This window comes from Capricornis sumatraensis, chromosome 2, assembly GCF_032405125.1.
Source record: "Capricornis sumatraensis isolate serow.1 chromosome 2, serow.2, whole genome shotgun sequence".
In the NCBI taxonomy this organism is placed as follows: Eukaryota; Metazoa; Chordata; class Mammalia; order Artiodactyla; family Bovidae; genus Capricornis; species Capricornis sumatraensis.
In genome coordinates, this window is record NC_091070.1 from 135342592 (window position 1) to 135370391 (window position 27800).

General features: G+C 48.2%; 2 protein-coding genes across 4 annotated transcripts; both read left to right on the top strand.

Moving 5' to 3' along the window:
* Positions 1 to 6335: 6335 nt before the first annotated feature.
* MYBPHL (myosin binding protein H like) lies at positions 6336 to 20597 on the top strand. Its single transcript, XM_068960720.1, has 8 exons — positions 6336 to 6480; positions 14366 to 14454; positions 15239 to 15434; positions 15638 to 15777; positions 15918 to 16077; positions 16169 to 16305; positions 16761 to 16947; positions 20539 to 20597. Exons 1-8 carry the CDS (start codon positions 6336 to 6338, stop codon positions 20595 to 20597), a joined length of 1113 nt encoding a protein of 370 aa, XP_068816821.1.
* Positions 20598 to 24819: 4222 nt separating this feature from the next.
* On the top strand, positions 24820 to 27395 carry PSRC1 (proline and serine rich coiled-coil 1). Of its 3 annotated transcripts, XM_068966294.1 has the most exons (7): positions 24820 to 24838; positions 24915 to 24972; positions 25401 to 25842; positions 26184 to 26327; positions 26526 to 26644; positions 26961 to 27054; positions 27274 to 27395. In XM_068966294.1, exons 1-7 carry the CDS (start codon positions 24820 to 24822, stop codon positions 27307 to 27309), a joined length of 912 nt encoding a protein of 303 aa, XP_068822395.1. In that variant the 3' UTR covers positions 27310 to 27395. The 3 variants fall into 3 exon arrangements, with proteins under 3 accessions (XP_068822395.1, XP_068822392.1, XP_068822391.1); XM_068966291.1 differs by lacking the exon at positions 27274 to 27395 and having other exon boundaries at positions 26473 to 26652; positions 26948 to 27058; XM_068966290.1 differs by lacking the exon at positions 27274 to 27395 and having other exon boundaries at positions 26184 to 26298; positions 26396 to 26652; positions 26948 to 27058.
* The last annotated feature ends 405 nt before the right edge of the window (positions 27396 to 27800 follow it).

A 27800-nucleotide genomic window follows, 5' to 3' on the forward strand; every position in this document is an offset into this window, starting at 1 on the left:
AGCAACCTCTTCACTGGAGCGGCTGGTGGCATGCACAGCACAGCCTCTGAGGACGACTCATCCGTGAATCATTAGAGTGGCTGCTTATTCGCTTCCTCTTAGGTTGCTGCTCTACATGGAGCCATGACTAGACATGTTTTCAGATTTAGGCTTTAAAAAAAAAAAGTTCAGTTTTGTTACCAAGTTCTCCTCCTTACCCCTCCACTTCCCCAGCTTTGCCAAGTAATCTGTTGGCTTGAAACTTTGAACCAAACCAACCGAAAAACACACTTCTAGTGCAGATTGATGTTTTGTGTGATACATTAAGTTCATATTTTAAATTTAATAAAATGTTCCCTTTGACATTTTTTTTTAATGACATAAATTAGAAAACGTAGCAAGGTGGATTTCTGGGTGGCCAGACAGTGATGGAAAGCTGTCATCATTTAGCATAGCTTGACTGTTCGCTGTACTCGAACATAGCAGTACGTTTTCAGTCTTCGCACACCTACTGTGCTGGTCACAGTTTCTCCCAATAATTATGACTGGGGACATTCTTTGGTAACTGCGATTTTGCTGCTAGTTCATTTTATGGCTAGAAAGTCAGGAAAAAGTAAATGTGCCAAATGAACTTTTGTCAGAATGTGTGAGCAGATGGGTGAATTGTCTTCTCACCAGAATGGATTAACAGCAGTAGGGAAAGCAGGGGAGGGAGTGGATGGAGAATTCTGGAGAAACTGAAACTGCAGTAAGATTAACGGAAGTCAGGGAACTATAAAGTTAAGGCAATTTTTGTGAAGAGAGTTCATATTTGTTAGAGCCAGAGAGCACTAGTTTTTTAGGAAAATCTCATTCCTTTTGTAAGGTTTTTAAATTGAAAGTAATTCCAAAGATACACCAGCTCACAAATGACTGAAAAGTCTCAGCTTTCATCCCATTCACCCTCACCTCCTGCCCCATGTGAATTTGACGCCCAGAGAAGACCTACTTAGACCACGCACTCTTCTCCCCACACACACCCATCGAAGTAGATGTGCCAACTAATTCTCTGATTAGTTCCACATGTAAGAGAGTTAATACTCTTCTCTAACCGTGTAAGACTCGGGACAGTGATACCTGGGGTTCCTGTAGAACTTGGTAGTTTTCATGGCACTTTTTCACTTGCATTGTGTCATTTGAACCTCACAGCATTCTTGTGAGATAAAAAAAACAAAAACACAGGGTTTGTAATCCCCATTAGAGATGGAGCTGAGGTACAAAAATGGAGTACAGGTGTCCAGGTCCCTGTGAGTCATGAGTGGTGATGGTGATTGTCTTCGGATCTCATGCACTTTGATGGATGCTCTTGCTGCCAGGTGGGAGCAAGCTGCTTTCTTAGAAACGTCTTGCAGTTCTTCAGGGCACAGGTCAGTGGCCTTTCTTTCAGAGCAGCATGGAGAGCTCTTTTGCCACCTTAGTAAACAGGAAATTTTTCATGGCTGAAAGCAAAAGTAACGGTAATCTTGAGTATGTGTTTAGAAATCACCCCTTACCTCATTGAGGGTCACGGTGGTTCAAGAGTGTGGGAATGGGAGTCTCCACTGATGAGTTACCCTCTCCGTTTCCCTGTCCCCCACCCATGACTGGCTGGAGAGCTTAGTCGGTGTGAGGACTGCTAGCAAGCCTGGCTGGCCAGCCTTCCTCATCTCACAAGTGTATGTCCCTGGCCCAAGATGAAAACAGCCTAATAGATCCATGATAGCTCCTAAGAAAAAAATATTTCTGATTTGTCCTACTGATGTCAGGTTGGAGCATTATCTCTGAAAATAAAGTGTAGTGTCAGGCTTAATAGCAAAAGGGATTGTTGCAGTAGTAGAAGTTAGCGTCATCATAAGGTAGGTTGGACATAGCAACTGTCCAGAGTGACCTGAGCTCTGAAATCCAGGTGGTGAACTCACCATCTTTCATGCTCTGTGGACAGGTGTCTTGGACTTAAGAGGGCTTTTGGTTTTCAGTGAGACCTGAGACCAGGGATGCATACGCCTAAGCTGATCATCGAATGGGAACGCCACTTAGAAGAGTGAAAGTGTTTGGAGGACTGTGGCAGTTCTAGGCTGGGCTCAGGAGATTTAATAGATTAGCTGTAACTAAAGCTTTAGAATTTGTCATCTGCCTCTGAATAGGCTTTCCAGGGTGTCTGTCTCATTCTTAGGTTTACCTCTGGGCCTCTGCATGCCGAAGCTGGCCTTTCATCCCTGGCAGATCAGTAATGTGCTGGCCACCACTGGCTCTGTCCACCACAGCTGGTTCTCCCATGGCCTTCACCATGGGACAAGGATAGAGGGGTGCAGGGCCGTCCACATCCACCCCACGTGGCAGGCAGTTTTTGTTTTCTAACCAAATGATTGCAGTAGAGAGTTTCTTGTTTCCTCTTAGGAGAGCTTTAAAGAGCTCTGCTTCTGTATGCAGTGGCTTGGAGCTCACCCTGCTCACTGTTGGTACCGCCCCCTTGTCCCACATTAACCTGGATACTTGGAACTGCTAAAATAGGAAGAGCTTCTGCTTTTCAACTTTGCTACTACCTTCCCTCAAGCAGATAGATAAACATGGACTTACATGTCTCTCAAACAAAAACCAAAGTTTAAGATTTCCACATGATAGTGATAGGGAGGCCAGACTGTTCTATCTGCCACCAGTTTGCCCAGCTCAGGTTGCACCAGGGACACCATCCTGCCCCAGGAGGGCTGAGGCCTCACCCTCATGGAGGATGATTGAAATAGCAGGAATATGTTGATTTCTTGGTTACTTTGCATTATAACAAATAAGAATCAGAACTCTTAATTAGAAATTGTCTTCAACAACTTACTGTGTGCATTTTTTTTCACACCGGTACTTTCTTAAGCATCTTTGTTTATATAGAATAACATAAACTAATCTGTACCTTTCTATATATATATGTGTGTGTGTGTACATATATACATGTATAAACTGTATAGTGTACATGTTAATGATATGCCCAAATCCTTAAGGCAGTTCTCATTCTCTGCATGCCCTCAGTTTGTGGTCACGTGACTTGAGCGTTCCTGATGATTCTGCCCACCTCCTGTGTTTGGACGTCTAGGGAGGAGGGTAGGGTTTTGATGGTACCTTCCTCATCCTCGTGCACAGATATGCTCAGGGTCCCCATGTGCGCCTGGTATCCATCCCTCTCTCGTTTCCTGTTCCCTGTCTGAGCATGTGGCCCCTCTTGGTTCTGTACCTTCTCTGCCTCCTCCCCAAGCTGTCAGATAGCCTTCTTACTCAAATCTAAAGCAGTATTAAGATCATTACTGCATGTGCACTAAAAACCCAAGTTTTCTGTTCCCTTGGGACAGAAAATTGCATGTGAGGTGGAATAATCAAGTTTCAATGACCTATGTCAGTTGCACAACAAAGCCAGACCCCAGAATAAGATTCCACAAAATGGAAATAAAACTCAAATTTCTTTAGCACTGTGTAAATAAATCTGGATGTGTTTAACTTTGTACTGGTAATTTTCTGTATATTTGCAATATTTGGGTTAGAAATAAAACAGACTGGACTTTATTACCTGACCTACTAAAATGACTAAGCTACAGTTTGTTAATGTGAAAGTTTCTCCACTTTCCTAGCTTCAAAAATCGAACCCCAGCAATCAGAGAACGTCGATTAATGAGTCAGGACTATGCGTCTGTAAGTCCTACATGAAGAGTATTAGGTAATTTATGGGAAAAACTACTCACTTTTTTCTTCTTCATGCTCTCAAAGATCTAGCCCCCACCATGGGTGTTTGTAAGACCAGATTTCTTTTTCTTCCTCCCCAGAAGTATAGCTGACCCACCCTGGTACAGCTTCTCAGCTTTGATTGCTACGTTCTTCCTTCTGGACGCAGCCGCATGTCATTCCTCTCTTGAATTACATGATCCTTTAGCAGGTTCCACGGGCAACAACACTGAGGTGTTTAGCTTCAGCACTTGCCCGCTTGCCCCTCTCACATTTCTCCTGCTACTCTTACTCATAGTCCTTCCTAACCCGTTTCATTAAGGACCTTCAAAGAGTTGCATCTTGACTCCAAAATAATTTCTTTCGGTGGAGGTTACTGCCCACCCACATTTAGCCTTTAGCCAAGCCAGATGACTGCTTAGCCTGCTGTCCTGGATGGGGGTTGGGGGTGGGGGGTCTTTCCATGTAGTGTTTACTCTGGGGCCATGGTCTGAAAATGACCAGGCAGAGACCTTGCTCCTGAGGACCCCATGTCTGCTGGAAGAGTCGTCCCCCTGGGGAGGTTATCCAGGATGGTTTATTTTCAAGAATTCTAACATAGTGTTCTCAGACTTCCTGCGACAGAATCAGTAAGTTGCTTTTTTAAATGCATATCCCACCCAGACCTACTAAATTAGCTTTTCCAGTGGATAAGACCCTAGGAGTTGGCCTTTTCTATTTGATTCTTTCATACCTTCAATTGCAACAAGGAGCTAATACCAAAAGCCTGAACCAATCTCTTCATCAAAGCATGGGGATAAGAGGGGTGTTTGGAGTACCCTGGTATACTGTCTGGACCTGTAAGGGCTCTGGCTGGTTCAGATAAGAGAAATGAGTCAGAAAGGCCTTTACACCAGAGAGTCCTGACATAGCACAGCCTCTCACCACCAACCCCAGCGGTCAAGCTCCATAGTCACCCTCTTCAGCCATCCTGCTGCTGCTGCTGCTGCTAAGTCGTTTCAGTCGTGTCCAACTCTGTGCAACCCCAGAGACGGCAGCCCACCAGGCTCCCCCCATCCCTGGGATTCTCCAGGCAAGAACACTGGAGTGGGTTGCCATTTCCTTCTCCAATGCCAGAAAGTGAACAGTGAAAGTGAAGTCGCTCAGCCATCCTAGCTCCTGATAAAACAGTTTCCTGGATCCCAAGTGGGTCTACAAGTTGTCCTGCCCTCAGTCCCAATACAAGTTGCAAAGATGAGTTCTGGGGTTCTGTCCCACGACCCGAGGTAGTAACACAGACTCCCAGGATCCTATTGGCTGCCCCCAGTTTGAGGGCCAAAGGGGAAAAATGAGTAAAGAGCTCATTCTTTCAACCATGCTCATTGGTTTCCTTTAAAGAGGGGAAAGGGGGGATGTGGAAACTTGCTACTTTCTACTCAGCTTTGCTATGAACCTAAAAGTGCTCTTTTAAAGTCTACTTAAAAAAAAAAAAAAAATATATATATATATATATATATATATATATATACACATAAAATATATATATTCACAGAGGAGATGCCAGCTTCTGGAAATGAGAAAGGGAGAGTACAATAGGAAATCTGCTCTATCGGCTGTACTGCATGAGAGGTGTAAGTGACGGCCTAGTGAGACTAGAAACCACACAGGACCTTTAGTATGTAACTAACACCTACTGTGCTCTGGCCACTTTCGTACACTTCTACCATTTTATCCTCAGCACGATCTTGGCATCGCCATGCCTTATTTCATAGACCAGGGACCTAAGGTTCAGAGTCCATGATTTTCCCGGGGCCGCCTAGGAGAGGAATAAGTAGCAGAGCCAGGGTCACACTCAAGTCCTCTGACCCCAGGCCCCTGACTCCCCTCTCAACTGCTGCTTCTTGTTTACTTGCACTTTTATCTCATAGGCAAGGGAGCTTTGAAAGGGCTAAGTGCTGGCCCAACCTAAAAATAGCTTACATTTATCGAGCACTTAGTTGGCCACACACCACTAAGCACTTTACACACATTACCTCTTTGAATGCTCACAACAGCCCTAAGACTTATCTCCGTTTCACAGATGAGGAAACAGACCTAAGAGAGACTGTTACAAGGCACAGCCAGTTGGTGATGGAGCCAAAGTGAGTTGGGGGTCTGGCTCCAGGAGTTGGGGGTCTAGCTCCAGGATGCAGACTTTGCCTTCTACTTCCATGGGACAGGTGGGTGGGGTGGAAATGAGAGGATGGGGCCCCTTCCTGTGGACCCAGACACCCTTGGGTGAGCTGGATGGAGATCAGGAGCTGAGATGTCACCCAGTCCTCCCCCCCAGAAGCCAGAGTCCTCATGTGAATGGTCTGAGCAGGGAGGGGCTGTTTGAAGCTCAGGCACTCCTCTCCCTGCCTGGTGCTGTGTGAGAGGTGTCGTCTCTCTCCCAAGATAACAGGGCCACTGGGCCCTCCTCCTGCAGCTATTCCGGGCTGCGATCTGCTCCCCCTCTTCCTCTAGCCCCCGCTTCATCCCTCATGGGAGTCAGTGGGTGGGAACAGGACAGCCCAGTTACATGACCCTGGGGAGGCCAGGCTGGAGAGCAGGTGCTCAGTCCCTCACCATCAACAGTGAAAATCTTCCCCTGGAGCTTAGCCTCTGGGTGGCCCAGCATGGAGGCAGCCACAGCTCAGGAGGCAGCCTTGGGACCCACACTGAAGGTGAAAGAAGCCAGCCCACCAGATGCTGACGGACCTCAGACTTCACCCCAGCGGGGGGCCGGCAGCCCCCTTCCCCAGCTCCTGCCCCCCATAGAAGGTGACTGGTGGGGAGGGGGTAGGCCGGGCAATGGGTGTTGTTCGTGGGTTTTGCCAGAGCTAAATGCTTTCATGGGATGAGGACTTAGGATGGAGGAGCATCCACCGGAACCCCCACCCCCCTCTTTGATGGACTCATGCTGCTCAACTGCCTCTGCTGGGTTCTTGCTTTTTACCTGAGAAGCCAGTGAACGGTGTTTGTGGTACGCTACAGTAACTAATACTGATAGGTTTATATTTTTACCTTTAAAATGTGTCGGTCACAGGGACTAGGAGGACCTGATATATTACTAACATCAGTCAGGAAGGGAATGAAGGGTGAGATTGTATCCATCTGGACCCGGAGAAGAGGGAAACGAAAAGCTTGGAGCCATGGGGAGGCTGAGTGCTGAACGAATGTGACACTCTGTCTGGCCCTCAACAGGGCCAGGAGTCCGAGACCTACCCCCATACCCTCACTGGCTCCCACGGGAAACTCTAGCCTCTCCTAACCCGAGTGCCACCGAAGCAGAGGCCTTCGAGGAGAAGCATTCTAAGGCTACTTTTCTGTGGTCTCTGTGAGCCTTTCATCAAAGAGGTGTTTTTGATCTAAGAGGTGGTGTGTGCCTTGACCAGCCCTGAAGTTCCCTGCAGCCCTGCTGCCCACCCCACATCTGTCCCTGGCCCCACAACTGGCCTCTGTAGCAAAGAGACTTCACTGGAGTGGCTCCCATTGTGCCTGGCTCAGCCAACCAAGGGAGAGTGGTTTTTGCCCTCTCCTGCAAAGAAACGCTGAAACATGTTCCCTGTACAAAGTCCCCACTTGTGGCCCCTTGAAGCCTTAAGTGCAGAGGACGCAAAGACCACAAATGAGACAGCATGGAATGCCAGGACTGGGAGAAGAAGAAAAGACAGGGTCTAGACTCAATTCCCAGGGCCGCCTCCAGCTGCTCCGTGACCTTGGTGAAGTCAATGGACTTCAGGGCTTCAGTTACTCTCTATAAAATGGTGATTATTAGTATCTATCTGGTAAGGTAATTGGAAGGATTGTTGAGATAATCCAACATGCTTTTGAAGAGGCCAAATGAAGATGTGAATAGATAATGTATTTCCAAGTCAGGGGTAAAGGCTGACAGGGTTGCAGTGGGAAAGTCCATAGCCTCTATCATCCGATGGAAGACAATGAGTCTTCAGACGCTGTTTGAATGTCAATGGCCCAGAGCCAACTGAGTTTACCCCCACTGAAAAACAGATGAAGAGAGCAGAAGTTATTGGGAACATGTTAGGTTGGAATGGTCTTGAGGCAGAAAGCCAGTTTCGTCCCCCAAAAGACCCAGGGAATAAGCCAGGGTGAGGGAGGGCGAGAGCCAGGACTTCTGACTCCTTGACCACTGGTCTCTACAAAGCCCTGGGAGAGGGTGCTCATCTCCCCATACTTAACCCTCTGGCCACAGAGTGGATGCTGTGGGCTGTCAGCTCCTGATAGCCCCAGCCCATAAGTGAGGCCTGAAGGACCACATTCTTGTGTGTGGTCTCACCCACTGGCATCCCAGAGGCCCCTGACAGTAAAGCCTCCTGGTGACACTGTGCAAAGTGTTTGCATCTGTTACCCATTTGGAAAAAGAGTTCAAATGCTAGCTCTGTCCTGTGACTCTAGGCAAGTTAATCCACCCCTTTGGGCTTCCATCTCTAACCTGTCAATTGAGAGGTAGAATTAAATCAGAATTCTGAACCCTTCGCTGGATATGGATCCCTAGGAAAACCTAACGAAAGCTATGGGCTCTTGCTTCAAGAAAAGTGCTCAACAAAGCTCAGGGAGTTCACAGAATTACTGAAGGCCACACTGGGTAGGGGCCAGAGGAGAGCGATCATGATAGTGAGAGGCGTGCTTCCCTGGTGGCTCAGAGGCAAAGAATCTGCCTGCCTGCCAATGCAGGAGGCACTGTCTGATCCCAGGGAAGATCCCCCATGCCCTGGAGCAACTAAGCCCATGGCCCACAGCTATTGAGCCTGTGCTCCAAAACCCCGGGGGCTACAACTACTGAGCTCATGAGCCCGCGCGCCCTAAAGCCTGTGCCCAGGAACAAGAGAAGCCACCGCAATGAGAAGGCCAAGCACTGTCAACTACAGAGTAGTCCCTGCTCTCTGCAACTAGAGAAAAGTCACTGCAACGACAAAGACCCAGAACAGCCAAAAATAAATAAATAAATAAAAATTTTAAATAATAATAAGAGGCCATGGGACAGGCTGTATATCCTGACACGGAGAAGACGGGACCCTGAGCCCCAGAGGGAGGGCCCGTCTGTAGATCTCAGCTCGATTGCTTCCTGCTGACCCTGGGCCCTCTTTCAGTCTGGACCGTGCTGTGTCTTCACGCTTGGGAAGCTGCATGCCTAGCCTTGAAGCAACCATCCTCCCTCCCACTCTCCCTTCCTATCCTCTTTCTTCCTTCTACAAATATTTATTTTATATCTATTATGTGCCAGGCACTGTTACAAAAATGCACAAAATAGGCTAAAATAATTTCCTTGTAGAGATTACATTCTATGTAAGGGACAGATAATAAATAGATAAGCAAATAAAATGTATAAATAGTGATAACCTGCTGTGCTGAAAAATAAGACAAAGAAGATAGAAAATGCTGGTATGGGAAGAGTGCTTGCTGTTTTTGTTTTTAATAAGTTTGTCTTTTTTTCCATTATTTTTTTAAGATCTATTTCTTTATTTTTTGGCTGTCCTTGGGCTTTCTCTAGTTACAGTGAGTGGGGGCTACTCTTCATTGCAGAGCTCAGGCTTCTCATTACACTGCCTTTTCTTGTTGCAGAGCATGGGCCCTGGGGCACCCGGGCCTCAGTAGCTGCAGCTTGAGGGCTCTAGAGTCCTGGCTCAGTAGTTGTGGCACACAGGCTTAGTTGCTTTGGGGCATGTGGGATCTTTCTGGACCTGGGATCGAGCTCGTGTCCCCTGCATTGTCAGGCAGATTCTTATACACTGCGCCACCAAAGTCCACTTGTGGTTTTTAAACAGGATATTCAGTGAAAGCCTTGTTAATAAGGTAATTTGAGCAGCAACTTGAGACGAGAGAGCAATGCCTGCAGATAGCTGAGGAGAAGGTTTTCCAAGGTGAGAGAACAGTAAGTGCAAATGCCCTGAGGCAGCACTGCGCCTTATGGACTGGGGCTGCAGTGGCAGAAGCTGAGTGAGGGAGAGAATGTCAGGTTTGGAGTCCACAAGGTAGCAGGACCATTGTGAATACCGGTTCAACTATGAGACAGAGGGGCAGCCAGTGCAGGGTTTTAGGTGTAGGTTTTAAAACTTTTCTGGCTGCTAAGAATAGGCTGTGTTGTTGTTGTTCAGTCGCTAAGTCATGTCCAGTCCTTTGCGACCCCATGGACTGCAGCATACCCGGCTTCCCTGTCCTTCACTAGCTCCCGGATAGGCTACAGTCAAGCCTTAGACATGAGCAAGATCATCAATTACAATGAAGATTTGGGAGAAGGTATGGAAGTTTTAGAAGAGGAGGATGTGCAACAGTCACCTGGGAGAATAGGAGATTGAAGGGATTAGGGAAGTCTGGCAGAAATGCCAGTGTCTATTTAGAGGTAGTGGCCATCCATTTAAATTGCTTTTTTTTTTAATGGCCGCTGTGGGTCTTTGTTGCTACCCATGGGCTTTCTCTAGTTGTGTTGTGAGGGCTTCTCATTGAGGCGGCTTCTCTGGTTGGGGAGCATGGCTCTAAGCATGCCAGCAGTAGTTGGGGCGGGTGGGCTCAGTAGTTGCTGCTTGCGGCCTTAGTTGCCCTGAAGTATATGGAATCTTCCCGGATCAGGGAGCGAGCCATTGTCCCCTGCTTTGGTGGGCAGATTCTTAACCACTGGGCCACCAGGGAAGTCCTGGCCATCAATTTAAAGTCAGTACGGTTTTGTAATATTTTCCCCAGCCACGTTGGGCTGTACAGATGCAGGCACCAAGGGTGTGGTAGTTAACTGGGGCTGGGTGCTGTTAGGACATGGAAAGGATTAGGGATTTGAGTGGGTATGCAAGGAGTGAATCTGATGACAACCGTGGAGTCTTAAGCTGGGTGAGAAAGAAAATGATAACACTGAGAGGGGTGATGGAGAGTGCAGGGGTGGGAGGATAATGGATCAGAGGTCTTGGTGGGCTGAAGGGTCGCTGCTGGTGAAGCACTAGAGGGAGAGAGTTGACGGGATAGATGGGTGGTGCTGAGAGAGTGGGCTGCTTGAAATTCAGATTCTAGAGTGGCTAGACTCTATTCTTTTGGCCTAGACAATGACTAAAGGAGCCAAGGGCTGAAGCAGGGGAGGATGAAATCTTTGGAGGAGTGGCAGGCAAGGCTGTGAGGCGGCCCTGCAGGAACTGGAAGGCTGGGTGTTGACTTGTCCAAGAATCTTGACTTCAGCTGTGTTGGAGAGAGTGACACTGAGTCAGTGTTACCGTCATCAGTATGAGAAGAGGGTGACAGAGTCTTCTCCTCAGAGAAGTGTAAGATGCATGTTATATCCTGTGGGTCAGCTAATGTTTCTCTAAGAAATGCTGGTACTTTTTGGATCCATGGAAATCTTTGGGGTTACTGGAAGCCGTAGCTTGCCTTGTGGATTTGCTCTTTCAGTAACCATTTACTCACACAGGCCTGTGCACACACATACCGTCACAGTCTTGCACTCACACACACTCACGCTCATGTACACTTCACTCTTTCAATGTGTCCATCTTGTTCCCTCACTCTCCAGACCATAATTAACACCATCATTCTGAACTACACAGTCCTTAGGGAATCACTGAAGGAAAGTCTTTAGCCATGTGAAACCAAATTCAGTGAGGATGTTGACAGTTAATTCCCATGAACAGAGAAGGAAACCTCAGCAGGATGAAATTCGACAGAATTAGGAGGGATTCTCTTTTTTCTCTTTTCTTTCTTTTTTGTTTTTTTGGCTGAACTGCATGGCATGTGGGACCCTAGTTCCCTGACCAGGGATCAAACTCATGCCCCCTGCATTAGAAGCACGGAGTCTTCGCCACTGGACCACCAGGGAAGTCAGAAGGGGTTTTCTATTCAAGAGGAGTCAAGATCTCTGGACTTTAAGTAGCTTCCTTCTCCACTAATTTGTTTTTTTTTTTTTTCCTAATTAATTACTTAATTTGGCTGTATTGGGTCTTAGCTGTGGCACGAGGGATCTTTTGTTGCAGCACACAGACCCTCTAGTTGCAGCTCTTGGGCTCAACTGTTCTCTGGCACGTGTGATCTTCCCCAACCAGGGATCAAACCCATGTCCCCTGCATTGCAAGGCGGATTCTTAACCACTAGACCACCAGGGAAGTCCCCTTTCTCCACTAAATTGTAAGACAGTATTCTGCCTGAGAAAAATTCAGTGCCGAGAGCAACACAGCTCAGAAGCCAAGGGCTCTCACAGATCTTTTCAAAATGCCTTTTTCCTAAGACTCTTGAAGGGAGAAAACCAAACTGCCACTATCTCAGAACTGGTCTCAGGAAACCAAGGTTGTGCTTCAGGGTGGTAGTCTTTGGTGCACATCCCTCCTGGCATCTGAAGAGGAGAAAGACCTTGGGTAGCAGGAAAAGCCAGGTTTCTCCAAGGTCAGTACAATTAACACCTTGCCTGACTGTGGATGTGTGAAAAGAGAGGCCCCAGATGAGCTCTGCTATTAACATTCTTAGCAAGGGTCAGATTGCTCTCTTTTGCTGGGCAAACCAAATCCTGGGGTGCACTGGGGAAGGGCTTGCTGCAGCCCAGACACCTGGAGCTGTCACACACTCCTCCGCCACCTCCTGCACTTTGTCAGCAGCTTTAGCCTTAAGTCCATCTTCTGCCCTCCCTCCCACTGGAGCTGGGAGACTGCTGAGAGCAGAATCTTCACCTGCTCGTCCTCAGACCTGGAACATTCTTGTCACTTAAGTTTGCCCCCTCTTGATCCATCCTCTTGTCAGGGAATCCCATTTCTTTTTTTTTTTTTTCTCATGCAGACCATTTTTAAAAGTCTTTATTGAATTGATTGCAATATTGCTTCTGGGTTAGGTTTTTGTTTTCTTTTTTATGTTTTGGGTTTTGGATTTTGGGCCCCAAGGCATGTGAGATCTTAGCTCCCTGACCAAGGATCGAACCCACACCCTCTGCTTTGGAAGGTGACGTGTCTTAACCGCTTAACCAGGAAAGTCCCAAGGTCCCTCCTAACTCAGATTCTATAAGCAGTGCAAAGGACATCAGAGCTGGCTTCTCCCCAGCCCTCTGCCCAGCAAGCGTGAGGGGTTCACTCCCCACCCAGCAGTGGGGAAGCAAGGCCAACAAGATGAGGTTTCGAGCCTCCTTTTCAACTGCCACCCTCTTTTTTCAGAAAACCCTAAAGTCATATCCGCCTGTTCTCAACTCCTTGGTCGCTTGCCAAGATGGCCACAGGAGAGGAGCACGTCACACAACACTTCTTCTGTTCTTCATGCCCCTCCTCCACCCAAACCGCCAAAGTCGAACAGAGGGCAGCCGAGCGGAGCGGGTCATCCAGCGGCCCGGTCCTGGCTGAGGCTTCAGGCCCTGAGCCACGTGGGCGGGCCAGCACTCAGAGCACGGCCCCGCCCCCAACCTCGCCGCACCACTAAGTCCCTGTGCTGTTGGTGCAGAGGGGTGAGGCGCAGGCGAAGACGGCACAAGCCAGGTTGAAACGTAAGCCGCTCGGTGAAAAAGGAAGCTAGGCAAATAAAATGGACAGCGTGCACCGAACATTTCTGTCTATATTCATCTACAAAGCCCAAGGAACCTCGTGATGGTGATGGGGGTGGAGTGTGGGAGTGAAGTTCCTGGTCTCTAAGCAAGACCTACAAACTGAGGGGTAGGAAGAGCTTTGTAGAACCTTTGTTTTATTTTCAACTCCACCCTTCCAACTCTGCATTATGTAATGTACATTTTAAACAGTTCTATTTGTAAGTAAATATACATGTATTGGGGTGAATGTTAAGGAACGTATTTACAGGGACGTGTGTGTTATCATAAAGGCTGGAATCTGCTATCAAGCTGCTATCTGCTGGAGAAAGGAGGAGAAAGGGGAGCTCCAGAAGCCTGGAAAACAGAGTAGATTTCAGCCAGGACCCCAAGGGAACCCAACCTCCAACCTTACTCCTGAGCATCTCCTGTCTTCCTCCTGGAAGCCAATAAACATAATTTAATCTCTCTTTCACTGAAACAGCCTGGAAGATCAAGGGGGTGGGGTGAGCAGTGGACCTAATCTTTCCCAGATTCTGATTGTACAAAGTGATCTTCCACAGACTGGAAGACACTACACAGGCCCCTGATCAGGGTGGCCTCGCAGAGGAAGGGACCCAGGAGCCAGGTCTCCCCTCAGTGACGTCAGTGCTGTCCTGGTGGGTTCAGAGTGTTGACTACCTGCGGAAAGTAAAGCTTCCTCCTCTGGGTCTGGCCCCAAACTGGGAAGTGGGGCTGATACTTGGGGGCCAGGATTGACACTGAAATTGGCCTTGATAAAGGAGTGTTGTTGAGGACAAATGCAGAAAAGGAGTGGAAAGACAAACCACTCAGGCTAGACTGGTCCTTGCACAAACTAAATATCTCAGTTGACGAAAAGTCGGTGGTGGAGAGTTACAGATTAAAAGAGGTAGGAGTCAGGCTCACCCTTCAGTGCTCTTTCTGCCTATACTTTAACACACACACTCAGATCCTTCAGCTGGTTGCTTGTCCCTAAATCTCAGTGAGACAACGGGTGCCGTCTTCTCATTCCCTGAGGGAGGGCTGAGTTAGCTGAGTGTTGCCTGGGACACCTGCCTATGGAACACAACTCGATGTAGCATCCACATCCTCTAAACTCTCCTCTTCCCCCTACAGGAAGCTCATCTCCCCCCTCTTCTCTCTCTTTCCATCATTCAGAGCACCCCAAGATCTGGCTTCCTCGGGCCCTGAGACAGACCTACATCAGGAAGGTTGGAGATACAGTGAACCTTCTAATCCCATTCCAGGTAATCATACCCAGCCCACGTTGAGTCCATGACTAGAGCCAGGCCAGGGTTTTGATTTGGAAACAAAAACCAAGAGTTCTGCTAGTGGTGGGGCAGCTATCCTAGCCTTGAATGGAGGGTGCATGTTCCCCAAAGTTTGAGGTGGCCCTTTCATCAGCAATCCTTGGGGGTTGGGATCAGGTCAGGTCAGGCCAGGCATGCCTAGGGTATGCTGCGAGGCTAATCCACACCCTTCAGTCAGCAGAGATCTGAGAGCTCTCAGCTTGTGGGGCTCTCAGGAGTCTGGCGGGCATCCCAGGTGGCTCAGTGGTAAAGAACCCACCTGCCAATGCAGGAGATGCAGGAGACGTGGGTTCGATCTCTGCATCAGGAAGATTCCCTGGAAGAGAAAATGGCAACCCACTCCAGTATTCTTGCTTGGAAAATTTCGTGGGCAGAGGAGTCTGGCAGGTTGCAGTCTATGGGGTCACAAGAGTCAGACATGACTGACTGACTAAGCACACATCCACGGACAAGAGTCTGGGCAGCTACTGTTAGTCCCAGCTGCCCTGAGTGTCCATGACCTAGACTCCCAGAGGGTGGGAGATACAAAGCCCTTTCCCATGATCCTGAGACTGTTGCCGAGAGATGCAAGTCCCCTGGGACAGTTCATCAAACTCTCACTCAAAGAATTTGCAGCTGTGAGTCAAGTCACCATGTGGACTTGGTGGATCTGACCCTTACTGCAGCTGGGAGGGGCGAGGGGCCTCTCGGGGTCACTCACAGTCATCTCTCTATTTCTCAGGGCAAACCCAAACCTCAAGCCATCTGGACGCATGATGGCTGTGCCTTGGACACCAGTCGTGTGAGTGTGCGGAATGGGGAGCGGGACTCTATCCTCTTCATCAGAGAGGCCCAGCGTGCTGACTCAGGTCGCTACCAGCTCACTGTGCAGCTGGGCGGGCTGGAGGCCACCGCCACCATTGACATCCTGGTGATTGGTACTGTGGGGACAATGGGAGACTGGGTGGTCCTCGGGGCTCCCTCTCTAGCCTGAATGGGTATCCGCACAGAGAGCTGGGGAAGCGGGACTGTGGGGTGCAGGGGATGGTGGAGGGAGGGCTGGCATAGCAGAAGCCCCTCTTGGAGTGATGTCATGGCATGAGAGCCGTGTCACGCCCACAGTCATGCTTGGCCCTTCCAGAGAGGCCGGGCCCTCCTCAGAGCATCAGGTTGGTGGATGTCTGGGGCTCCAGCGCTACCCTGGAGTGGACTCCTCCCCAAGACATGGGCAATGCGGCCCTCCTGGGATACACGGTGCAGAAGGCTGACACCAAATCTGGGGTGAGGCCTGGCTGGGAGAGAGGGAGGGAGGAACACGAACATCCTGGAATGGGGCTCTGGTGACTCCATGCGGTTGGCTGGGGATCAGTGAATTCCCTGAACAGGGGTCTCACTCCTGGCGTGTTGTGGGGCACCTGCAGCTGTGGTTCACTGTGCTGGAGCGCTGTCGCCGTGCCAGCTGCACGGTCCCCAACCTCATCGTCGGCAACTCCTACGCATTTCGAGTCTTTGCTGAGAACCAGTGCGGGCTCAGCGAGAACGCCCCCGTCACTGCCGACCTGGCCCACATCCAGAAAGCAGGTAAGGCACTACCAGGACTCAAAGCTGCAAGGAGTTAAGGAGAAAGAGTTGGCAAGGGATGGGGCCCTCAGACATTTGTTGGTCCCCTCAGCTACTGTTTACAAGACCAAGAGCTTTGCCCAGCGAGGTTTCTCTGAAGCCCCGAAGTTTACCCAGCCCCTGGCGGACTGCACTGCGGTCATTGGCTATGACACCCAGCTCTTCTGCTGTGTCCGTGCCTCCCCCAAGGTGAGCAGGGAGGTCTGTGCATGGCTGGGCTGTGTTATTTTCTGCTTGTTGAGGAACATTCTAACCAAAACATTTATTCCTGTCACCTTCACAGCACGTTAGGTAGGAACACTCAGGGCACTGGGGTTCAAGACAGGCTGATGGGGATAATGTTTCCGGTTTGCCTCGTAGTGTTTGTTCCTCATACATGAAGATGTCACTTAATGTTGCTGCTGCTGCTGCTAAGTCGCTTCAGTCATGTCTGACTCTGTGCAGCCCCATGGACTGCAGCCTACCAGGCTCCTCCGTCCATGGGATTTTCCAGGCAAGAGTACTAGAGTGGGTTGCCATTGCCTTCTCTGGTCATTTAATGATCTGCTAGCAACTGGGCACAAGGTTCCAAGCTGTCTCTCTGGCAGGGGCGATGGAGTTGTGTTGGTTTCTTCTTACTCTCCCCCTTCACCTTTATCTTCCAGCCAAAGATCATCTGGCTGAAGAACAAGATGGATATCCAGGGCAACCCCAAGTACAGAGCCCTTACTCACCTGGGAATCTGCTCCCTGGAAATCCGCAAGCCTGGCCCCTTTGATGGAGGCATCTACACCTGCAAGGCAGTTAACCCCCTGGGGGAGGCGTCCGTGGACTGTCGGGTGGATGTGAAAGGTAAGGGCACACCTGTCACCTTAGGTAACTCCTCTCTCCTTAGGTGGAAAATCTGACGGCAGGGACACAAGCCTAGAAGGAGAAGGGCTTGGGTGGCTTCCCTTTCAGGCCTTCTCATCACTGTCGTCATGAGGATGCAGCTGAAGAGCCGTCTTTATTATCCACTCTTTCATTTTTCTCCATCATGATTCTGTAATTTAGGAAGAATCGGTATTTCTGCTTTGCAAAGGAGAGACCTGAAGCACAGGGAGGTGACTGAGCAGTTTACCCTGGATTTCCACTGTTGGTTAGTTGAGGAGTTGGCACTGTGGCGGAAAGAGGCCAAGTCTCCTGGACCTCACCCAGATTGTTTTCATTAAACTGTACAATCTTCTGACTCAGTCCCAGAGAGCTGCAGCTCTTTGTTGGGCATTCAGATAAACCAAAGGACTTTCATCTCCAGTTGTGAAACAGAAATACTGCATAGTCTCTCTACCTCTTTTCAAGCATTCACTTATTTATCCATTCCTGTCACCTTGCTCAGATTGCCATCATTACATTTATTTTTAAATTTATTTTTATTTATTTGGCTGTGCCAGCAAGATCTTTAGTTGTGGCATGTGGGATCCAGTTGCCTGACCAGGGATCAAAACCAAGCAGCCTGCATTGGCAGTGTGGAGGCTTAACATTGGACTGCTAGGAAGTCCCCATCATTGCATTTAGAATATTGTTTATAATGATCTGTTTACTGATCTGTTTACTGATCTATGAGCACTTTGAGGGAAGAGACCATCTTATTTGCCTTTGTCCCCCAGTGTTTAGCCCAGTTTATGACACACAGTGGGCCCTTTCTAAGTGCATGCAGCGTGAATCAGGGCTGAACGGGCCATTACATGTCCTGTTCTTCCCTCTGCATAGATTCCTAATTAGCCTCACAGACTTCTCCCACACCTGAAAGTATATCCCTTCTTGATGTTCTCAAAGGTTTCCCAGAGATTTCTGAGATGTTAACAATGAGAAATGTCTGAATTCTTGCAGCTCCTAATTGAGACATCCTAAGCGGAAATGGGTAACTCTGAGGAAGGTAAGGAAAGAGGGACAGGGGGTCTGAGTGGAGTATTTTATGTTTATGGTTAGTGTTGTTGAATCTGGGACAGATATGTATTCCTGACCTTTCAACCACACACTCACTGGCAACCACTTTTTAAAAAATAGTTTAATGTATTTTAATAGCAAACATAGCCAGAAGACAGACAACAGTAAAAACATGTACTTGCATGTAGGACAACTCAGAAAAGTATACTGAATGGATGGAATCTACTGTATAATTAAAATGCTATAAACGCCATTTAGTTGAAGTCAATAAGAAATTTTCTTGTTTTAAAAAATCCAAATGCTGGCATTGTCCAGAAAAATTTAACTAGTTTATTTATTTATTCTCTTTCACTTTTATTTTTTGAATTATGGAAGTATGATAACACATTTACAGGACACTTGAAAAATATAGAACAAAGTTACATATAGTTCCACTATGACAGGTTTATTTATTATTGTTATAAAGTTGAACCGCTGAATCTTGTTTACTGAAACATTTTGACTTGCATTCATGTTTTATGGTCCCACATTTATGTTAAAAATTCACACAGAAATGGAAACGGAGAAACTAACAGTACCTGATTTCTGTCCCCCATTTTTCCTCTTGCAAACATATATTTAGGTACCTTTTGACTCAATAGAAAAAAATAATGTTCAGAACTACCAATAGCAGGAAGAAGAGAATTTTTTTTTTTAAAGAATGAAATGTATCCATCATAGTGCATTATTAAGCAGGTTCTCCACGTTTGTGGTGCTAGCTGTATGTCTTTGGTATAATTGTTACATGTTTGGCATGAATAACACAAAGGTTGATATTTTCAAAAAGGCCGACAAGAGAGGCCTGGTTTGCCTTCTGTGAAGCACCAATAGCTGCACTCTAGAGGCTCAGATCTGTTTTGAGGTCCTGGGCAATTTTCTGTACCAGACGCAGAAAGGGAAGTTTGCTCATCTAATGACTTCTGCTGCTGCTAAGTCGCTTCAGTCGTGTCTGACTCTGTGCGACCCCATAGACGGCAGCCCACCAGGCTCCCCCGTCCCTGGGATTCTCCAGGCAAGAACACTGGAGTGGGTTGCCATTTCCTCCTCCAATGCATGAAAGTGAAAAGTGAAAGTGAAGTCACTCAGTCGTGTCCGACTCTTAGCGACCCCATGGACTGCAGTCTATCACGCTCCTCCGCCCATGGTATTTTCCAGGCAAGAGTACTGGAGTAATGACGTCTAATTTCACCGAGTGCCGGTAGTACCAGTCCTGTTAACGATGAGGTTTCTTTACCCCTCCAGTAGAGGGCGCAGCTTTTGTAGCCAGTTGCTTTACCAGCCATGGATTTGAAGGCAGTCTTGAGCCACCGTAAAGAGACCTCCTTAATTATTCCCCCTTCTCCTTGGCTGGAGCTCTTTGAGCTAGAGGCAGTGCTGACATTTGAGAGAGATGGCGGAGCAGCTGCAACTGTGTACACAATTCTTTTCTTTTAACCACTTTTTTTGTAAGTGAATAAATACTATCATCCATGTGGAGGAAAGTTACTATAGATGAGGTCTACTTTTGTCTCAGTCTCCATCTATCTGTAATCCTCAAGCTGATGTTAGGAATTAAACTTAATGGTCTCCTGAACAAGAGTGATGGCATCTACCTAATTGTAAGGGTGGGGTGGAGGAGGGTCTGTGGGAAGGAGTGAACAGGTGCTGTAAGGAAAGGCATCAAGGAAACAGTCAGGAGTGGAGGATGGTGGAGGTCACAGCCACCATATGGCAGAAAAAGAGAGAAGACGATGTTTCTGTCAATAAGTGTTTCTACCACAGTATGTTAAGCATGATGAAAAAAAGATTAGTTTGCTTGCTTTTTACTTTGAAGCTTTGGGATTCCTTCCCTTCCAAGAGAAGAAAACCACTGTTATCCTTATATGTCAATAATAATTGAACATGTGGGTTATGCGGTCCCAAGCAGCACATTATTGACAAAGGGCAACTTAGATTGTCATGTAAACTTGACAGCTCCTTCAAGTCTCTACATCATTCACAGTAGAAATGTTGTGTACAAGCTGATGAGTGGGGTGGAAAGGAAGCTCATGAGAAAATTAAAGAGAACTGGTTCCCAACGTCTCCTCTGACTTGCAGCTCCTGGCTGATGAAACCCAAGAGTGAATTCCATCCCAGAAGCCATTTATTTAAGCCTCTCACTGCTCTATTGCAAATGAAAACCCTGAGGGATGCATTAAAATGCAAACTTCTCAGGAGAGCTCTCTCTGCCAGTTGGCTTGCACAGTCAGTTCTCTTGCCATCCCTCAGTTCCCTCTCTGCGTTAAGGTTGAGGTTAATGACATTGTGTTGGTGTTATCCTTGTTACTGTTAGTTGCCCTTTCCCATCTCTCCCAGTCAGTGGCAGCAACGAAGCAGGGTAAAAGGAGAATTCAGAGCACAGCATGCAGAGAATGTGAACGGGTTGCCTCAGCAGCCTCGATGCACTCTGGCTGTTGGCTGTTATGGCCACAACATACCCTCTCTTTTCTGTGCCTCCAGGAAGCCTGTGGCAAGACTGTGTTCTTAAGAAGCTCCAGCACAGTGTCTGTTTGGACTAATCTAAATAAAAGTGTGGATCCTCAGTGCAAAAGTGTCCATCTGTTTGAGGCTTTCTATATAGAAAACCGCTGAGAAAATTGCAATCCTTTAGCCAGACTTATGGACTCTCTGGACCCCCAAGCCTCCTCTTTCTCTTCCTATAGCCATGTTCTCTTCCACAGAGACCCCTAACACTGTCTTTTTCTCTAGACAGTCATGATAAAGCTATGCAGTATCAGGTGCTCAAAGGGATGTTCAAGATGACCTGCCCTCTTCCTCTCTGCGCTTTCCAGTAAAAGCTGGAAAACTGGATGCAATTCTATCATAGAGAAACAGACAACAGGATACATGTACACGCATAGCTAATTAAAGACAGAGCTCTAAAACCTGAGGGCTGGGAGACAGTGAAGAAAGTGGAGCAGAGTCTCAATAAGCCCTAGAGAAAGAATAAAGGTGATGTGCTCTTGCTTACATGTTTTCATTTCTATAACAAATAACATACTGAAGGCATTCTGTGATGGAATCTGAAGAAGATAGCAATAATTCCTCCCATCCTGGTATGGGCATGGTGCTCTTCCCACCCAGAATTGGAGTCTGTTTCTTCCCCACTTGAATCTGGCTTACCAGGTGACCTGTTTTGACCAAAAGAACATAGTGGAGGTGATGCTGTGCCAGTTGAGAGGTCTACTAGTTTCTGTTTTTGCTTTTGGAAGTCATTATGTACATAACTGACTGGCTTCCCAGCCAGTCATGTGCACAATTAAAGAATTGTCATGTTCCCAATTAAAGAATCTCATCATAGATTGATGAATTATGGGAGGCCCATGAAGGACAGCCAAGAATCCCAGCTGACAGCCAGCACCAGCGCCCTAGACATGTGGGGCCACCTTGGAGCCCGCAGCTCTAGACAAACCCAATTTACTCCTGGTGTAAAGACAGGCTGTCCTTGAACAGTCCAGCAATACATGAGCAGAAGAATAGTTGCTGCTGTTTCAAACCACTAAATATACACATTAATACATGAGTAAAACAGCTTTCTATGCATGAAGCTCTGAAGGCTTTATCTCTTTTAATCATTTTACAGATGAGTGAGTTGAAGCTTATAAATTGCTCTAAGTTATGCAGCTGGAAAGTAGAAGCTCTAGGATTTGAACCAGGTCTGTTTGACTTCAAGCTTTCCATATTTCTTCTCATCTCTTTCATCCAGGGACCCCCACTGTTTGGGTCTGGGTTGGAATCATGGGTTTAAGAAAGAAAACATTCCTAGAAGACAGTAAATATAAGGCAAAGTTTTGAAAAAGGAAGGGATCTATTTCGGCTAAGTATGAAGAGCTTTTCTGTTCAGACTAAACGCTTATTTTCAGTTGAGACCAAGTATCTATTCCAGCCTTTTTCAACTGCAGTTCTATGAGAATTAAGTTCCAATGTCCCAAGGCATTCCTTGCATGTGATAAATTAACTTCTTCCTATGCATCCAGAATGTCACTAGTTATCTAGCATCCTTGGGACAAATGAGAAAACAGTCACACTAATCATATGTAGGGTCTAATGCACTTGCTGAGAATTTGGGAGGACCGTTAAGGAGCAGGGGCCAGAGTCCAAAGCCAGCCAGTCATGTACACAATGACCAAAAGGCTTGCCTGCATCCAAGGAGAAGTGCACTGGAATCCTAAATTTTTCATTTATGCACTCAACACTATGCTCAAAGTAACTTCTGAACTAAGGCTTACCATGTGCCTGGGAGGGAGTATGATTTCTTCATTAATTGATCTCTTCATTATTTATCCAAAATCTTTAATACCTATTCATACATATCATTTTGGAGTTGATCTGAGAGGGTCACATATTTCCCAGATTAGAGGCCTTTATGCTGAGTGAAGAATTCTTGTGCCTGGAATCTACATTTTCTGCTTTCGTTGTCATTCTGATGGAAAAGAAAGTAGATCCATTGCTTATTTCTCTACAACAGCTTTCAAAATCATAATTTGGTGATAGAAAATTGGAGATGAGTTTCCTTAGGAGGAATTAACTCCCAACTTTCTAAAACTGCTTCCTTCACTTACCTGAAGATGGGTGAAGAATTTCCTTACTCAGGCTGCTCCTAGGGGAAGAAGAAAGGCAGTTAATTAACAGCTTCTTTCCCTCTGATCTCCACTTTGCCACAACCTGCCTAGAGAGAAGGAAGCTACTGGCTTTGGTTTTCTTACCTCCAAAGAGTCTGAACCCTGCAAGCAACTAAAATTCCACCTTCACCAGGAAGCCAAGGCAAAAGAGGCCGTCCTCTTGTCTCAGTTCTTTCTCACATAAACTTGCAAGTTCTGGGTCTCCCCATCCTTTCCCTTTATCACACTACTAAACTCCAAGGCTCCTTCCTTCCTGTGCCATTTATTACAATAACATCTCACTCTTGCAAACCTCACCACCTCAACTTTACAGCTAAACTCTGAGAAGTAAACAAAAAGTAGCCAAAATAGTGGTCATAAACTCTGGAGACTGGACGTTCAGGCTCTTTGTTAATGGGAGAACTCTTTAACCATCTTTTGGGGACTTTTAATTTCAAAATTTTTTAATATTTCTGAGAAGTTCTATTAACGGATGGCCCAGTCTAGTCACAAGCAACCCTTGGAAGCAACAAAGAAAATCCCTAACAAGTAGGCTTAAACTTTTTACAACACAGCTTTTAATTTAGAGGAAGCCAGTTACAAATATTACCCTCAAAAGCGCTTAGGCACATGGTATAAAACTCGATATTCATAATTATTCTTGCAATGGCAGCCCACTCCAGTACTCTTGCCTGGCAAATCCCACGGACAGAGGAGCCTGGTAGGCTGCAGTCCATGGGGTCACTAAGAGTTGGACACGACTGAGCGACTTCACTTTCACTTTTCACTTTCATGCATTGGAGAAGGAAATGGCAACCCACTCCAGTGTTCTTGCCTGGAGAATTACAGGGACGGGGGAGCCCAGTGGGCTGCCGTCTAGGGGGTCGCACAGAGTCGGACACGACTGAAGCGACTTAGCAGCAGCAGCAGCAGCAGCAACCATGTACTGTGACGATCACAATCCTCTTAGATAAACGAGATGTCAAATATAAGCTCAGAGAGGTCAAATGTACTCAATATTCTTATTAACAGGGGAGCCACGGTTGAATCTGAACCCAAATCTCCCTGTCTGAAAAGCTAGTTGTTTTCTTCACACCGTGAATGGCTCAGGATCCGAATGTTTTTGCCCAAAAAGCCCGTGGAGATGCAATTCTTAGAGAACCTCAATATACTTAAAATATAAATGTTTAGTTGCTTCCGTAAATTTGGAAAAATGTTAACTGAGGGATCGGCTCACACGGCGCTTCCGAAAGGACTGAGCCTAAGAAAACGAATTTCCCCAAGCAGAGCATTAATTTCACTGCTTAAAAGCTCAGCTCTGAGCCGATGGAGAAGGAGGGAGCGGAGAAGAGAGTGCGGCAGGGTACGAGGCCCTCGCTCATTGGACAGTTCCCTCGCGCGCCGCCGCGAGGTCCAGACTGCTGGAGGGAATCCAAGCAAAATTTCCCGGGCACGAGCGCGCGCTCGCGGCCTCCCCGCCTTGGCCCTCCGGATGGAGTCTTTCACAGAACGGCTTTCCTCTCTGCCCCACCTGCAGACTTCCGGCCGACTGCCCCTCCGCCGCCCCGCCTCAGGAGGGCGTGGGGATGCTGGCCTCCACCAATCATTGAGCGCGTGTGGGGGGAGTGGGTGGGACCAGAGAGATTCGAAAGGAGCCCCGCCCCCTCGGAGCTGATTCCCGGGACTAGGTTGTGGAAGGAAAGCACCTTCCACGGTAGGTGAGGCGGCTCGGAAACTGAAAACTGAGGGTGGCCTGTAGAATTGGTGTGGATGCGGTGCTGCGGGGAGTAGAAAGGTGGCTTGGGGAGAGGAAGAACCCGGAGGATGGTGGCGGGGAGGAAGATGGGGCGCAGAGACCGCTCCAGCGAGAGGAGGTTGGGTCGCAGAGGGGCGGGGGCCAGTGTGTGGAGAGAGATGGGAGTGCGGGACAGTCTGCCCGTACATGCCCGAGTGGTAGCAGAGGAAGTTTACAGGGGCAAGTCCTATTGCGGGGACGCTTGCTTTACCTTCACGATTATTCCCAACCCTTGGCTTGCAACCAGAGTCTAGCTGGGAGGCCTTGGGCAGGATGGAGACGTGAGGAAAGGTGTTTTCTCTCCAGCTCAGGTGTCTAAGCTGACTCTTTCCTGCTGTCTGGAACATGGAAGATTTAGAAGAAGGTAAGGAAACGCTGGAGGGAAGAATGGGACCATGTTGGGGACCCAAAGCTGGCATTCCTTCTTTCCTCCCCTACAGAGGTAAAGTTTATAGCGGATGAGACCTTGGACTTTGGGGGGCTGTCACCATCAGACAGGTAGTAGACTCTTTATCCTGTTTACTTTTTTCTCACAATGATTGGTTCTAACCCCTTACTGCTGAATTATTGGCCTCAGGTCTGGATTGGTAATTTAGCAAGGTTGGGTGCACTGGGGCTTCTGGGTGGCTGGGTGACTAGGGCCCTGTGACACTGCTGGGGATGGGGTGAGTGATAAGCTGGAATGAGATTTCAGGGTGTTAAGAAGAAGGGTAAGTGGATTTGTGGCATCTTCAGCCCGGCATAATTTCCAATGTCAGTAAGCATGGAAGGCCTCGTAGAACCAGATGTTTCATCACTTAGATCTCACGGCCAGTATGGGCTTCAGGGTTTGCATTTGTGTTCTTGGCTCTGCTGTGGGGGTTTTGCCCAGTCCCCCTTGCAGTCTTCTCCTGTGGGTGTGATGCCTGCTTTGTTTTCTGTCTCAGTCGAGAGGAAGAAGATGTAGCAGTGTTAGTGACTCCGGAGAAACCCCTCCGACGAGGCCTCTCCCATCGTAGTGACCCAAATGCAGTGGCCCCCACCCCCCCGGGTCTGAGGCTCAGCTTAGGCCCCCTCAGTCCAGAGAAGCTGGAAGAAATCCTCCATGAAGCCAACCGGCTGGCAGCTCAGCTGGAGCAGTGTGCCCTGCAGGAGCGGGAGAACACAGGCGAGGGCTCAGGGCCTCGAAGGGTGAAGCCCAGCCCTCGGCGGGAGACCTTTGTGCTCAAGGACAGTCCTGTCCGAGACCTGCTGCCCACCGTGAGCTCTTTGGCTCGGAGCACCCCCTCTCCAAGCAGCCTGACACCCCGACTCCGGAGCAGCGATAGGAAGGGGTCCGTCAGGGCTCTTCGAGCAACATCTGGAAAGAAGCCCTCCAGCGTGAAGAGGGTGAGTTGAGAGGGCTTGGCTTAGATGTGTGCCTCCGACACTGTGCATGACCCAGTACAGGCATTTTCCTTGTTGGTAAGATCGAGATAGTCAAATTCTACCTTGTAGAATTGTTGGAATTAAACGAGGTGCCATAAGCAAGGCACGTACCACAGCATCTGTGTATAAGCTCTGTAATAAGCTCTCAATAAATGGCGTTGGTGGTGACGCTGCTGTTGTTGGCAGCTAACTTCTGCCCTTCTTCCTGGGATCTACGAAACTCTCCACCTCTGTCCCTGAGTCAGCCAGCAGAACAGATTCTTTTTCCAATTTAGTCCTTTTTCTCCCTCTGTGTGTTTCAGGAGTCGCCCACGTGCAATCTGTTCCCTGCCTCCAAAAGCCCAGCGTCTTCCCCTCTTGCCCGATCAACTCCTCCGGTCCGGGGAAAAGCCGGGCCCAGTGGGAGAGCAACAGCAAGTGAGAAGACCTGGGCAGTGAAGCTGTGGGTGGGTGGAGTGTAGGGAGTGGGAAGGATGTGGTGCAAACCCTGAAATTCCTCCACCCCTCTCACCAGGTCCACCTACCCCCGTCAGACCAGTCTTGGCCCCACAGCCTCCTGCCGGCAACTCTCAGTGCCTGTCTCGGCCCCAGGGAGCAGCTGCTAAACCTTCCAGTCGACTGCCTGTTCCCTCGGCCGTTCCCAGGCCTGGCAACAGGATGCCACTCTCCAGCCGGAGTGTCCCATCCAGCAAAGGCGCCCCTCCTTCAGATTCCCTGTCAGCTCGGAAAGGACCTCCAAGACCAAGTGCAGCAGGCCACAGAGGTAAGGAAGAACAGACAAGAATAAGAAATCAGGACGAATAATATTTGGCCTTGCCAGCATGCACTCACTCTCCCAGGTGGTCACAGCGACTCTTCCACCCTCATTATAGCTATGTCTGGAGATGGGGAGACTGAGTTAAGGAGAGGATGTGGGCTTGAGCAAAGCGTTCAAGCCTTAGTTTTCGAATACCTTATGTTTTTACCTTGGGGAAGAAAGGCACTATCCCAGAGTCACTCTGCCTTGACTACACTATTTCTTTTTGAGAAGGTCAGTTGAACTCTCTGCTAACTCATGTCTTTTGTTGACTCCCATCAAGTTCCTGTTTCTCAACGACCAAATCTTCCCATCTCTGGTGCTGGTCGCAGCAATCTGCAGCCTCCCAGGAAAGTTGCTGTCCCAGGACCTACCAGGTAAAACACTGAGATGCTGTCTCTTCCTTATCATCTGGGCTTCCAAGCTGTTTTGCCCATCAGCCCCAAATCCCTTGAGGCAAGATGGGCAGGAGGAGGGAGCCTCGAGGGGCATAGAGTCCCATTGCTTCCTACTCTGAGGAACTTGAATTCAGCTGGTGACAAATGGGCTTGTGAAAGAAGGGCAACTTAAAGCAGTTCCTCCTTCTGTCTCCTTAGGTAAAGAGATCAGGACCGCAAGCAAGAATTCAGTAGCAAACCACTACAGCCACTGCCTGGACTCACCTCTGTTTGGTTTCCCAAGCCTTCTCCTTGGAGGCAGGCCTGCTTCTAGCAGATCTGGCCCAGGGATAGAAGAAAGAGCTGCCACCCCAGCTGGTGCTTCAGGACTAGAGACTGTGGGAGATGGGGTGGATTAGGGTTGAGCTGGAGGGGAATCAAACTCTGAGTTGAAACTAGATAGGGAAAAGAGTTTGCCTCCCAGTGGTGAAGTTCACACAGAGAAAATAAGAAATGCTGGAGAGTGTTTGTCCTCATTCACCCCCACTCTTGTATCCTGGTCCAAAGTTTGATTTTCTTCCCGGGCTTCGGTTCACTGGACATTTACATGTGAATGGGCTCTGTGGCCAACCTCCCTGCTCTCCGAGGAGCAGGCCTCCAGAATCACATCCTCTCCTGGACTCAGGCCTGTTTGGAGAGGCAGAGGCAGGCATCTGGTCTCCAGAACTTGTTTCCTGTGGATTCTG